The 14065-nt window shown below is 37.0% G+C and overlaps 1 protein-coding gene across 2 annotated transcripts in view; it reads left to right on the top strand.

Moving 5' to 3' along the window:
* Positions 1 to 10248, top strand: part of LOC139936656 (uncharacterized) — a 37964-nt gene extending 27716 nt beyond the window's left edge. For both annotated transcript variants that reach the window (XM_071931514.1, XM_071931515.1), the window contains 10 exons: positions 963 to 1137; positions 1693 to 1903; positions 2702 to 2898; positions 3694 to 3850; positions 4327 to 4616; positions 5282 to 5544; positions 5835 to 6016; positions 7396 to 7545; positions 8203 to 8286; positions 8996 to 10248. In XM_071931514.1, the coding sequence (XP_071787615.1) occupies positions 963 to 1137; positions 1693 to 1903; positions 2702 to 2898; positions 3694 to 3850; positions 4327 to 4616; positions 5282 to 5544; positions 5835 to 6016; positions 7396 to 7545; positions 8203 to 8286; positions 8996 to 9048 (1762 nt within the window). In that variant the 3' untranslated portion in view covers positions 9049 to 10248. The remainder of the gene's footprint in view (positions 1 to 962; positions 1138 to 1692; positions 1904 to 2701; positions 2899 to 3693; positions 3851 to 4326; positions 4617 to 5281; positions 5545 to 5834; positions 6017 to 7395; positions 7546 to 8202; positions 8287 to 8995) is intronic.
* Positions 10249 to 14065: the final 3817 nt, after the last annotated feature.

Below are 14065 nucleotides of genomic sequence, written 5' to 3'. Positions count from 1 at the left end.
AAACTAAACCTTAAACCGTTTCTCATCTAAGAACACTATCACTCTTAACTCAAACTTAAACTCTATCTACAACTTTATTCTTAAAGCGCTTAGACCTGGCCTGCAGTAGACGCTATACAAATACGTTATCTTATTGTTTTTACTTGTTATATAAAGATGGTAATGGTACTAAGCATTCTGCCTCATTATTCCGTCTGAAATGCCCACATTGGTTAGAAATCATGACCAAGTATGTTGAACAATTTAAATCTCCAAAGATCACTTTGGATGCTGCCCTCAGTTGGAGTCTGTGGTAATAGTACCCAATGTAAATGAGGGGTGCTATTAAAATTAAAACCACAAAAGTACTTAGTTATTTCCTCACTGAGTACTCACTATATTCTACTGAAACTTTCACAGATGACATTTATTGTATCTTTCTTGATGATTTTGCCTTACATTGTCAAAAACTGAATGATGATCCTACTTTAATGGAGAATTATAACAGTTATTCCTTTGGCTAAACCATAATCTGTTTTTTTCAGTTCTCAACGTTTTGACTTTATGTGCCCAGTGAATGAACATCACAAATCTGAATTGACACTTGTCAAAACATTGAGAACAACTGCCAGCTTCTTTCTGAGCAGCACCTCTTCCAAGAAAAGATTAATAAACGTTGCACCCACAAATATTTTGTAATATCTACCTCTACTATAACAAGCCTCAAATTCTACATCAATGAGAGGGCTTAAGGGAATTTTACAAATGTTTATGCAAACAAATAATGGTTATGCAAACAAATAATGCAAGCTTTGTACAAGTTAACTTTTAGACAGAATTTATTGTTGCCTCTTACTTAAACTATTTTTCTTAACAGGCAAAATGAAATGATTTTATGTGGTCAAGCAAGTCACAACTAGAGATCTAAAATATCATGATGAAATTATTCTAGAGGTGCTAATGACATGATTGATTTGTTTCAGTGCTGGAGGCAAAGTAGATGGAATAGTCGTCTCGGCAGACAATTTATTACTTGAGACAGGAACTCAAGAAGTGACTGGAGTGAAGCGGTTTAGTCTTGATGTAAGCGTTGCTCCAAATATTCTAATCAATGGTCTGGTTAATGGAGTGGATCTTGTGGAGTTATTGAATAATACAGTAAGTTATGAATCTTGAACTCACTGACTGTAATCATAGGCTACAGCTATTACTATTATTTTCATTTTGTATGTTTTTTTTATGAGAGTGCCTAACTTCATAAGGGGTGGGCTACACATAAATGATTTGGGCTTAACTTCTTTTAAAATCTGCGATCTAGGTTAAAGGGTTCAAAGCAGCTGTACTACTGTTAGTTTATAACGATATACCCTGTCAGGACACTAGTTAACTAACTTGAGGTGTTAATGTTATTAAGCATTCATTACAACTTCAAACTGGTTGAATTACTGATAGCTTGTAAAGGTTAAAGTTACTTTACCCTGTCAGGATACTACTCATCTAAGTTGAGGTGTTAAAAGCATTTAATCTTCATTTAAAGTATTTGTGACTAATTACAATAAATTAATCAATTTCAATGTGTGATCAATTCTGAGTTGTTTTAAAGTAGACTTTCGCCAATTGATAAAGTAGTAAAATGTTATTACTACCCTTTCTTTCAAGACCATCAATTTTTTTAAAGAATATTATTGAAAACTTTGTTTGATTTATTGACAGCTACTGAAAAGCATAGCTCAGACTATCGAAGGAGAATACACATTTCATGGTACACCTATCATGAGTGATATAACAACACTGGGTTATGTGGATGGTCTACGTATTCCTGAGTTATATCGCTTTGTCTACACATATCCATCATTTACAGCTCTTAATATAAGCCTACTAGCAAGATGTCAATTGTTGGATCACATGCATTATGCACAAGAAAGTAAGTAAACATATTCAATATTGGCCTCAATCAAGTTCAAACAAAGTGGACTACATTGGTTTACTCAGACAATAAAGCCGATACAATCCTTCAAGAGTTAGGCCCTTTCATTCTTCCTGTGATGGCGAACGTGATAAAAAATGTTGACGTCATAAACTCTTGACAAATAACTAGCAACAGCTGAGTTGTGCTCAACTCCCGCAAAACATTCACTGCGCAAACAGCCATGTGATGTCAAAGTTGACTTTACATTCGTATTTGTAGGAAGTATGAACCGGGCTTAAGAGTTGAAGGGAATTGAGTTAATTCCACTCAAATTTCTAACCAAGAATTGTTGGGCATTTTATAAAACTCATCAGAATAAACTACTTTATTAATGCTGACACTTATTATCAAATAGTTATTTGATATTATAGGAATATTTAAGCCATGAATGTGTCTTTATACATGTCAATCTCCTGCTTATTTATCTGAACTTGTTACCATTATTCCTCACTCGAATTTTGCAATCATATCAATTGTTTTGCTTACCACAACTCAACTACAAGAACTTCTTCTTCTTTTTATGGTCAAAGATCATTTTCTTACGCTGATTCATTTCTTTGGAATAATCTTTCTGTGCATTTTCCCCAGGCTTTCTCTTTACACTGTTTTAAGTCTCTGTTAAAAACTCATTTGCTTGAAGCTGCTTGTTATCTGCTTTCTTGTATTGTATCTTTCACTCATTGTAAATTTGATTGTTCTCTTTATAGCTTTTGCATTAGATGCTTTACAAATGTCATTTATTGTTATCTGTAGATGCTGCTGTATTACTATCTCATCTGGATGTCTTGCAAGCGATTGATACAGTTGGTTATGGATCGTGGCATTCCTTCTATTATAACAAGACACAGTGGCTGATACTCGGACAGAGAACCACCTTTCCTCCTGTTCAATGTATTCAATCACACATCTACCAGTGGGATCAAGTCACTGAACAATACCAATATTATATGGTAGGAATTAATATTAAAGGGAAACATCACCCCTAGGTAACGATTTTAAGGGCCTGGAACTGCCCTTTAACTGACCATACACTGATTATGAGTCCAAAAAGGTCAGGTTGGTGCATAGTGCTGTCTTGCCTCACCTAATTAACCTGTTTTTATAATAATAATAACCCGTTTTTATATAGCTCTTTTCACACCCGGAAGGCGCTTTTCACACCCTAGTTTGTATTTTGAACAACTCTTTCTTGAGACAAAGGTACATGTGAACTGTTTTCTTCTAATTTATCCAGTCCATACATCTTAAATCAGCCAAAGATGTTGATTCTTTCATGATAAACATCCTAACACCTCTGGAACTCAGGTTTGAACCCAGCCAGGGGCACCACGTGGATTGGGTTTTTTCAACCCCTACTTGACTTCATGAGTTTTCCCTGGAATAATTCTCTGGGGTTTTCCTCCCACATCTAAAAACGAAAATTTCTTTATTGTCTTCTTCTCGTTTGGCTCTAACAAGAGTGTTTAGAATATATATCCAGACCAAATGTTGACTATGCTTTGTGGTGTTTTAGTGTCAAATCATCACTAGAGTAAGATATGATAAAAAAGTTCCAACCTTGTGGAAGCCCTCTCTACTTTTGTGTGGCTAAACTACTACCATTACTTGTCCTTTAACCCAAACAAAATTGTCACACCTTTATATTGTAAATTGTTGAAGAGGATTATATAAATAGTATGTATTTTGAAGAAAAAAATTCTTGAGACAATGGTACATTTGAATTGTTTTTCTTGTTATTTCTCCAGTCCATACATCCCAAATCGGCCAAAGATGTTGATTCTTTCGTGATAAATGATAGACTTTTCTTAGTCGTTGCTGCTAAGAATATTGATGCAGGAGATTGTACCTTCCCCTCTCTACAAGAAGGAGTTGACATCGATGGTATTGTCACACTAAATCGATGTAAGTATCAAATAAAAAATCACACCATAAGCCAGAGTCAAACTATACATACTTACTTCTTAACTTCCAATTTACATTGCCTTTGATTTGATTTTGATTGTGATTTTGATAATGTGGAAATAAAGTGATTGGTTGAGTAATTGATTGAAGCCAATGTCTCACCATAAGTCAAAGTCTCACTTTAAACCAGAGCAAGAAATTATTACCTTAGTTGTGCACTTCTTTAGAAGACTATCTGAAACAAATACATGAAACTAAACTGTTTAATACTTTCAATTTGGATGGACGTCACCGGGCTGCCCTTAGGGAGTGTTGAGCACATTTCAACTGTTGACGAATTTCAAAATATTTTCACATTCGCAGGAAGTATGAACTGGGCTTTAGAATGTGTCATATTTTCCATGGAAATATAATTCAAGCCTCTATGTCTTAAACATATTGATTGATTGATTGTGTTTTTTGTGTGTATATTACAGCTTCAATACCGAGTGATTTCCTTGGTTACAGTACAACAAGCGTCTTGATCTGGCTACCAGAGAATCAAACCTTCTACCTGTATCAAGCTCTACCTTGTATATCACCAATGGATGTTGAGATCTATATAGACCCACTGACTAATCAAACCTGCATAGCTATCTCCAATGAGTTACATATTGATGAAAACTTTGACTTCCATACAGTCTTACCATCTTATATCTTTTGTCTGGAGAGTTTAGAAACAGGCTTTTATTTGAAGGACTACATTATAACTGTTGGAGCAAATAAGGTAAGAATTATTTTGTGTGTATATTTTGCTTGCGTTATTTTATCCATCAGCGTAGCCATGAGGTGGGGAAGCAATGCCCATGTCACCCCCCCCCCCCCCCTTTGACTACACTCTCTATTCAAGTATGTATTTATACAAAGTACTTGTACACCATGCTTAAAACAGGTCCAAAGTGGCTTACATCAAACAGTCGCACAAATAAAACTTATACTTCTTCTTCCTCAAAACTGGAAATATCTTACCTTAAGATCCAATGAGAAAATAGAATTTGCTTGTCCAGAATACAACTACATTCCCTTTTACACACAAGACAATCAACCTTCATGGGTTTCTTTGGTGTTTGGATGTTTGAAATTGATGCCAAACCATTGTGTAAGCACTGTGAAATTAGAAAATAGAATTAGCTGTTGCAAACTGCTTACCAACCAAAATGACCTATGATATTAATGCAAAACAAAGTTAATGGCCTGATGTTTCAACCCTAGAAGAGTCTTTCTCAAAGTTTAGCCTTTGAGAAAGACTATGCTCGGGTCAAAACGTCAGGCCATTAACTATTTTTTTGCACCTTAAGATCAAAATGTAGGAGTGGTTTGTGGTACATAAAAGATGCTAAGATGCAACTTCCTTCAATCTTTATCTCTTCTTTGATTGTCTTTTCTTTGTAGATGAAACATTTCTTTGTAGATGGCGTTCTGCATTTGACTGTTGCTAATTATTTGGATGACATCAGACGTTCCTTCACTGCGTCTTCTTCTGTATTCCAACAAGTCAGTAACGGATCCTTCACTGAAGTCGTCACAATGGAATCCACAGCTGCTTGTGATATTCTGGCTGTATCAATAGAAGATAATCACTACATCATTATTGCCAACTCATTCACAGGAACACTCAACAATGAGAATTTTGAAGTACCGGTCACAGTTTTCAAGTAAGTAAAGGTTATTGACCTGAATAAGCAGTAGATATTATTTAAGTCAAGTCCAATGTCTAGTCTCTTTGAGGTCATTCAGACATAAAAGTGTCCATATTATGAACACTTTTTCGTCATTCAAAACCAACTTTAAAACTCACCTGTTTTCAGTTGCTCTTTAAATGTACATGTTTTCCATTGCTTGTTGTTGCTGAGTGCCATTATCTAGATGAAATGGCACCATCAAAATCCTGTTAATATTATTACTAAGCCTCCTTATGGATGCATTTTGTTATTCCTCTTGATAGATACTCCGATACTAACACCGTTGAACATCAGCAAGATATTGATGCATATGGAGCCATTGCACTGGAATCCTTCAGGACAACAGATCGGCTGTTTATCATCATTGTAGACCGTACATCAACATCAGTCTACCAATATAAGGGAATTGATCTATTCGTTAAGATACAAACACTCAAAATTTATGGTGAGTTCTTCTTCTTCTTTCGTTAAAGTACAGTCCACCATCTGGTGTATTGCGTACTGTGGTTGTTGTGTGCATGCGAGGGTGTGGATATATACAGTGCAGGTGGGTGAACAGTGAACACAGAGTGCGGCTAAAAACAGCTCAGGCTGACCTAGCGGAGCTGGACTGACTGAGAGTTGTGCAGTTGATCAGGTCTTCCGGGAGATTGTTCCATATTCTAATGCTATTGGGGAAGAATGACTGTTGGTAGACCCCTGTCCTGGTGAATGGTATCATGTATTTGTAAGAATGACCCCTCAGAGAAACGGTGCATGGTGCTACAAATGTGTGTGGGACGTCAACCAGGTTGTTCACAATCTTATACATCATAACTGCCTTGGCCTGTGCACGCCATTCTTGAAGTGTGGTCAACTGAAGTTTGCTGATCATGGCAGTTACACTACTTGTTGTTCTGTTGTAAAGCTGGGTCACACCAAACTGGTTCTCAAAACATCTGAACACATCCTAAGAAATTATAGCGTTGACCGGGGGTTGCGATGCACACAGCTTTAATGATACAAATAACTGACTTTACTGTCCCTTGTTCCGTAGCTTTATTTACACTGAGTAAGTCATGAAATTACCTGAAGCAGAAGGCCTAAACCAGAGGACGCCCTCTCTGGCAAGCAGGTCACTTACTGATCAACCAGCAATGCTCTGACAGGGAGTCATGCTGGCGCCCCCTACCGGTCGATCAGCACCGCTGCTACCAAATCGTAAAAATGGGTATTGCTAGATCAGAAAGCTTTTGCTGGACAATAATAAAAATAGTAATAAAAATAACGAAACATATGCTACAAAAGGACCAAATCTGCGTTCACACATACATCCAAATGACCCTTGGCCGCACAATGTGTTAACATACCATAGAAAAATGCTACTACGCCCCCTCCCCAGTTTAAGCTCGTTCGGCTACATTTTTCATATCGTATTGAGAATGAGTTAACATACCATAGAAAGTTGCTACTATGTCCACTCCATTTGCACACAGTTTAAGCCCGTTCGGCTGCATGTTTCATATCGTATTGAGAATGAGTTTGGTGTGATGAGGGCTTTAAAGTTTGAATCTGAATAATGGGAACAACAGGGTATTTAACTAAATAAACTTAGTAAATCATCACTATCTGTTATTTTGAAATTGTACCCTTTCATTCTGTTGCTTAGACAGTTGATGGTGACAGAGCCTAAAGCCCGGTTCATACTTCTTCCAATGCGAATGCAAAGCAAATTTTGATGCCATATGGCTGATTTTGCAGGAAGTATGTACCGGTACCAGGCAATAGCTGTGGTTTATAGTTTGGTCTTTGACTACTAATATCAACCATTGTTTTCCAATACAGATGTGAGTGGTGTGACTGTGTTTCCATTTGGTGATACTGGAGTCATACAGGTTGCTATTGCGGCTTATGTTGAAGAAGATTTATTCTTTGAGGAGCAGATAATTCACGCTCTTCCAGCTCCATCAATGGTCCTTAATTTGGTGATTCTAGGTAAGTCAGTCAGAGGACATTTCAAACCTATCTAAACAGAACCAAAATAATACAGAAGGATGTAGCTTCAAGTTCCTCTGGTAGTAAAGCTGTTGGTCCCATGTGTTGTGCACTTATCATAAAGAGAAGGGGTTCCCACAGTGTTCCTGTTTGATCAGCAGAATATTGTGCCACAGCTACTTGTAAGCCATTACATGGTGCTATAAAGGAATAGGTCTCATACTTCAAAACACTGAGTGTTTTGATAAAGTGCTATTAAAAACCTAGTATTACACAATTGCATAAGAATGAGTCACCTATAGTTATGATTGCCTGTCGACAAAATTAACAATCACCTGATAATCCATTCAACTCAGTTTTTATGGTGATTATTTTTACCTTTCTGGTATCTTATGTTATTCCATTCGGTAGTTGGACTAAAATACTTCACTAAAGATACTAAATGGAGGCAACGAAGGTGATTGCCTCTATGCCCCCTGGTCATAACCTTTGTGCTCTTGAAAGGTTCCAGTAAAAATGTACAAGTTCCTCATAGGTTGCCCTTTATCAAGAAGAAAATGCCTTGTTGCCCTTGCCCATTTAAAAACGAGGCATACAGACCTGGTATACAATTGATTTCCCACATTGATAATGCATTGTTGTATTTGCTTTGAATAGGTGAGAAGGTAGATTCGCTTAGCTGTAGCGGTGATACACCAGATGATTATGTTGCGACTGGAATAACAAACCAAGGGCCTCCTGGTATGTATTCTTTACTACTCCAGCACTAGAAGTATATTGTATAGTTATCTTTTTGTAATTATTTTCTTTTAAAGGAGCTGGACACTATTGGAAATTACTCAGAATAATAGTTAGCATCAAAACTTATTTAGTAACAAGTAATGGAGAGCTGTTGATAGTATAAAATATTGTGAGAAATCATCATCATCCCTTGTCCTTAGATGGAATAGTAGAAGCAGCTTTGATGAAATTGTGTCAATTTGCTTCATCCCTCATGAGTTGTTGGGTCTCAATTAGATTGAGATTCCTGTCTTTGGTGATGGTGTCTGGGTAGCTCATTTTCCTCCTGCCGTGATGTCCAAATGTCGTTCATCTTTTTGGTTGTTGTCCATGTCTCAGCAGGATGCTTTCAACGCCAAATAACTGAAGGCCCTGGGGTCGATTTCACAAAGAGTTAGGACTAGTCCTAACTAAGGACTAGTCCTAGGAGATATATAAATTGCATGGATAGTCCTAAGTTAGGACGAGTAACTGGTCCTAACTCGAAATAAGACTAGTCCTAACTCTTTGTGAAATCCACCCCTGAAGAACTTGATTTTAGTAGCTATGTCAAAATCAGACTTTCAAATCTTATCTTACACAAGAGTGTTTTTAGATGTTGTTATCTGCCTGAACAAATTCTCTGCTCTTATTTGTTTGTATTAAAGCCATTTTCTCATTCAATCTACAGATGCAAGTCTTCGCTGCGCTGGATTTCCTTCCAACATTACTGGTGGCAATTGATTGAGAGAATTCTAATGATAACCCTGCAGGGTATTCACATTGTGTCATATCTAAAGAATCTAAAGAATTGTACAAGGTTATCATAAATGTAGTAAACTTTATTTTTGTTAATGTTGCTTGAAAAGGAAAATATATCATAGAAAAGAAAAAGAACTGGTTGCGGGGATATTTGTCATTAAAGGATTTGGGTACTTTTTGTAACACAAAACACAAGGTCCACAGATTTACATTAAACCTACACCGTTAAAGATAATGATAGTAGAAAGCTTCCCTGAAAATATTAGATGCTGAGGTGCTGTAGTTTTTGAGAAATGAGTAAAACAATGTCATGAAAATACGTTTTTACATGCTAATATAATTTTCGTCTCATGATCAGTGAGACGAAAATTATGTTCATGACATTGTAAATCTGTGGACATTGTGCTTTTTGTCCCCCAAAAAGTTGATAGACCCTTTAAGTAGTTTGGGTTTGGAGGCCTTGAATTTCATCTTTGAGAGGGCAAGGCAATTTTCATTTTGCAAAGGGCACTTCCATTAGAAAACCTTAGAGTCAATGGGAAACTTTTGAGGAGTACCAAGGCCAAGATCTGTGTGTAATTCCAGGCCTTGTTTGAACATAGGCAAATTGACTGGAGCGGGACTTGAACCAACTGAGCTATCCAGCCCTATATGTTGACGGTCTCCCCATGAGTCAATATCTTTGTTCAAGGGTACCAGTCAGAAACTATATAACTGTTTGTGGCTAAGGGTCACACCCAAGTTAACGATTGAACCTGGAATAAATTGAGATAAATTTGATACTGTCATGTTTAATCTCTGAGTGCAATATCATTCAAGATTATTGGGAAAACTTGGCTTTCAGTAAATTGAGAATTTAAATTGTTACTTTATTTTGGTTTACAATAGACTTGAAGCCTATTTAGTTTGGTTTTGTGATGTTGCACGAAGTTCTCTTGATGCAGTAAAGATTGTGTCTGGGATGTACAGTGTTATAGGAAATAGAAACGTTTTATTTTTGGACAAATTCTAATTTATGACATTGCCTTTAAAATGTATCATGTCAAAGATTTGTATATTGTAAGTTAATTTCAAAGAAATGTTATTTTTTTCATTTAGTTGATACCACAATACCGAACTGGAAACTGTTAATAATTATATCTAAACATTAATTTATTTATTGAATAAACTCATTTACCAGGACATACAGGCCTTAGTGTTGGTATTTATTTCTTAGCTGTGGTCATTTCCTTTTAGTCTGAAAGCTTACTGATGATGATTCTATGAAATCCACACTAAAACTGTTTTTCTCTGGAAATATTTCCCTCTAAAATGAAGTCATAATGCAACAAAAAACTTCACCAGAAAACCTAAAAAATAACCCAAGATTTTGGTTGTTGCAATCAAAGTTACAGGCGTTTTTTACATGCTGAACATTGTGCACTATTTTCTCTTATAGCCAGTGGACACTATTGGTAATTACTCAAAATAATTATTAGCACAAAACCTTGTTACGAGTAGGCCTAATGGGAAGAGGTTGGTAGTATAAAACATTGTGAGAAATAGCATTAGAATTTGAGGTATCGAAATCAAGCATCTGAAATCACAACTTCGTAATTATCTCGCAACTTCGACGACCGATTGAGCTCAAATCTTCACAAGTTTGTTATTTTATGCATATGTTGAGATACACACCAAGTGAGAAGACTGGTCTTTGACAACTTACCAATAGTGTCCACTGTCAATTAAAGGGTCTGCAATGACTGAAAACCGATGGCAATACAAACTTCGATTTGAAGTACTTTAGTTATGGTAAAAAGATATCTGTTTTTATCAAATTTGAATATACGAAGTTTTACCATGGTAACTCTTCTCAGATTGTTTAGTCTTGATAGTATTTTCTTCGTGGACATAAACTTACTAAGCACAGACATATATTGCTTAGCAGAAACTAAACTGCGCCAATAAAGTATCTAAACGCTTACAAATTGTCAGATATATCGGAACCTGAAATAGTATGCCAAAAAATAATTATTCATTTCGAGTCACCGTTAATTTCTGCACATTTTGACACATCTTGTGTTGCGCTACGATGTTGTTCAGTGGATTTATGGACACTTGAGTGGCTTAAGGTCGAATTTCAAAAGTTGTAAAAGCCCCTATTCAAGCTAAATCGTTGTATTGTGACGAGTAAGATCAGCGTTTCTTTTGCCCACCTTTTATAAACGATTTGTTCTGTCGCTTGTTTGATAAATCGGTTGTGATGAACATCAGCAATAGTTGTCAGTAACCAAGCGAAGGGGTCAAAGATGGGAGGCATACAACAATATGGGTTGTTAAGAGCCAGAATCCCTGATTATGATGAGATAGGGAAAGGTGGTTCAAGATAACAGGAAAGATGGCTCAAATGACCAAACAGGAAAGAGGACGGATCGTTGGTTTGATAGAAGCCGGTACGTCGATGCGAGCTGCAGCTCATGGTTACAATGTCACAAGCGACGGTCAGTAAATGATGAAATGGCTACCAACTCAGGGAAATGGGGACGACCTGTCAAGGAGTGGCCGTCCGAGGGTGACTTCTGCAGCAGAAGAAAGTGAACAAGTCCATAAAGCCTGACACCACTCTCGAGGGATTGCGATGCATCCTGATCAGGAAATGGCAGGGGATTGACCATGTACAGATCAGAGGTCTCATTGGGAGTATGAGAAGACGACTCCTTGGCGTTCAGGACAGTGATGGAGGACACACTAAGAACTGAGGACAGGATATCAGCAGTTTTAGAGTTATAGACACGGTCAATAAATTTCATGGTCAAGTAAACGAAACGAGTTTGTGTCTTTTGTCTTGATTTTGTCTGTGTGTGGTGCTTGTGCGAGTTCCCTTCTGGAATTGGGGTGAATAGGGGCTTTTGCAACTTTTGAAATTCGACCTTAAGCCACTCAAGTGCCCATAAATCCACCCAACAACATCGTAGCGCAACACAAGATGTGTCAAAATGTGCAGAAGTTAACGGTGAATAGAAATGAATAATTATTTTTTTGTATACTATTTCAGGTCCCGATAAATCTGACCATTTGTAAGTGTTTAGATACTTTATTGGCGCAGTTTAGTTACAGACATAAGTGCATCAAGTTTCGATTGTTGTGACAGGTGCCCCACCCATACCTTTGATTGGCATAGATATTTTGCTATAACAGACACAGGTGTCAGTTATTCAAACCTAACCAAACATCTTAGCCGAGTATAATAAAACTAACTTGCCTTTACTTGAAGTGAATGTAAAACTATTAATGTCATAATTATTATTAATAAAACGATAGTACTGTATGAGGTAGAGAGAGATTGTATGCAAATGATTATAGTCCATGTCCTGTGACTTCTGACCAATTACGTAAATGTTATAATGCGCATGCGTGGGACACTTCACATAGCCACCATAGCTTATGTGGTTTGGATACACTGATTTCATTGGACAATTGACAGTAGTGCAGTGACATAAACTTTCCATATCTGTGTTGTGATTGGCCAGAGATGATTATCAGCCTGTTGGGGTTTATTAGAGGGCGCTATTTCAAAGGGTCGCCGTCAGCGGGGTAAGTTATTCAGAAATTAGAACCATGTCTTTGTTTTCACCTACTGTAAGTTGTTGGATAGCCCTATATAGGACTCTTCCTCTGTACACTGTTGTACAATAAGAAAGTGTAAGGCCGCTAGGGCTAGTTGTTTGAAAGCCATCGGGTTGAGGGCGCTCAATCGACTAGTGAACAACTTCCTTAGCGTTTTGTACCTATCTTTAGCTTCTTTAGAGAGCCACCTTGTGCTTCGTGGCTCCCAGGCGCTGAGTGTCAGCATTTTTAGCAATTTATGTTGAAGTGTATTAATTTTGATACGAAATTTGGCAAGGGGGTGATTTGGGTACGTAGTTGAAGTCATGGTGGCAATTAGTTTGCATAAATCGGACGTGAAGTAAACGTTTAAAATAATTATTCACATTAGGCAAATCTTTATTGTAACGTCACTTTAATTATTTATGATTATGCACACCATTGGTTGGCTTCGGTTGGTTGATAAATGGCTGATAAATAAAATTGTCATCTTAATATTATAAACCATAAAAATATATTTATCTTTATTTATACTAAAGCTGTGCACAAAATGAATGATTATTAACTACGTTTATTTCACGCCCGATTTCTGCAAACTACTTGCCCACCATGACTTCAAGTACGTACCCAAAATACCGCCTTCCCAAATTTCGGGTCAACAAGTATTATTATTTTCTTAAACAAGTTGCTGTTACAGCGGGATAATCCGCCACTGGGAGCCACGTAGAACAAAGTGTCTCTCTAAAGAAGCTAAAGACAGGTTCAATATGCAAACTTTGAAAATTGTCCCCAGTCAATTGCGCGCTATTCTCAGGCACAATAACTATTGCAATGAAAAGCTGTCTCAACAAACAAAGGCACCCATATTATGAAAGACCAAAAATGTACGAACAGTTCGGAAGATTAGTTATCCGAAAGCATGTCCGATTTGTTTTCAAGAGGCTGGGGGACTTCATACACGATGTGCCGAGTATTTTTTAAAATTTTACCATTGGTTTCCTTGAGAGTTAGTATCAGGTTTCATGTATTGTGTGTGTGGTGCGCCTAGCTATCAAAGTGACCACCACTAAAATTTCAAACAGCGCCCTCTTTTGATTAACACTTTTTGCATCTAGGCAAATCAGAGCGACCTTTTATCGTCCGTGAAAAAGTTGCATTCTTTTGAACTTCTAAAAATGATGTCTGACTGAGCACACCCGCAACTTTTGGGATAGTCAGGTTTGTTTGTTGTTTGTCTGTTTGTTTGTTTAGATGACTTTCTCATCATGGGAACTCTCAGTGTCATTCAACCCATGGCAGAAGGCAACTTGTGCCATTTTATTCATTGTTTTTTTTTTACAATTCCGCCCAATAAATTTTATAATCTTCTGTCTCAATCAAAATTAAATTATTACGATGAAGTTTCTTAAAAATT

This window comes from Asterias amurensis, chromosome 4, assembly GCF_032118995.1.
Source record: "Asterias amurensis chromosome 4, ASM3211899v1".
Taxonomy (NCBI): Eukaryota; Metazoa; Echinodermata; class Asteroidea; order Forcipulatida; family Asteriidae; genus Asterias; species Asterias amurensis.
The sequence above is the reverse complement of the archived record's forward strand: the minus strand, read 5'-3'. Positions and strand labels throughout refer to the sequence as shown.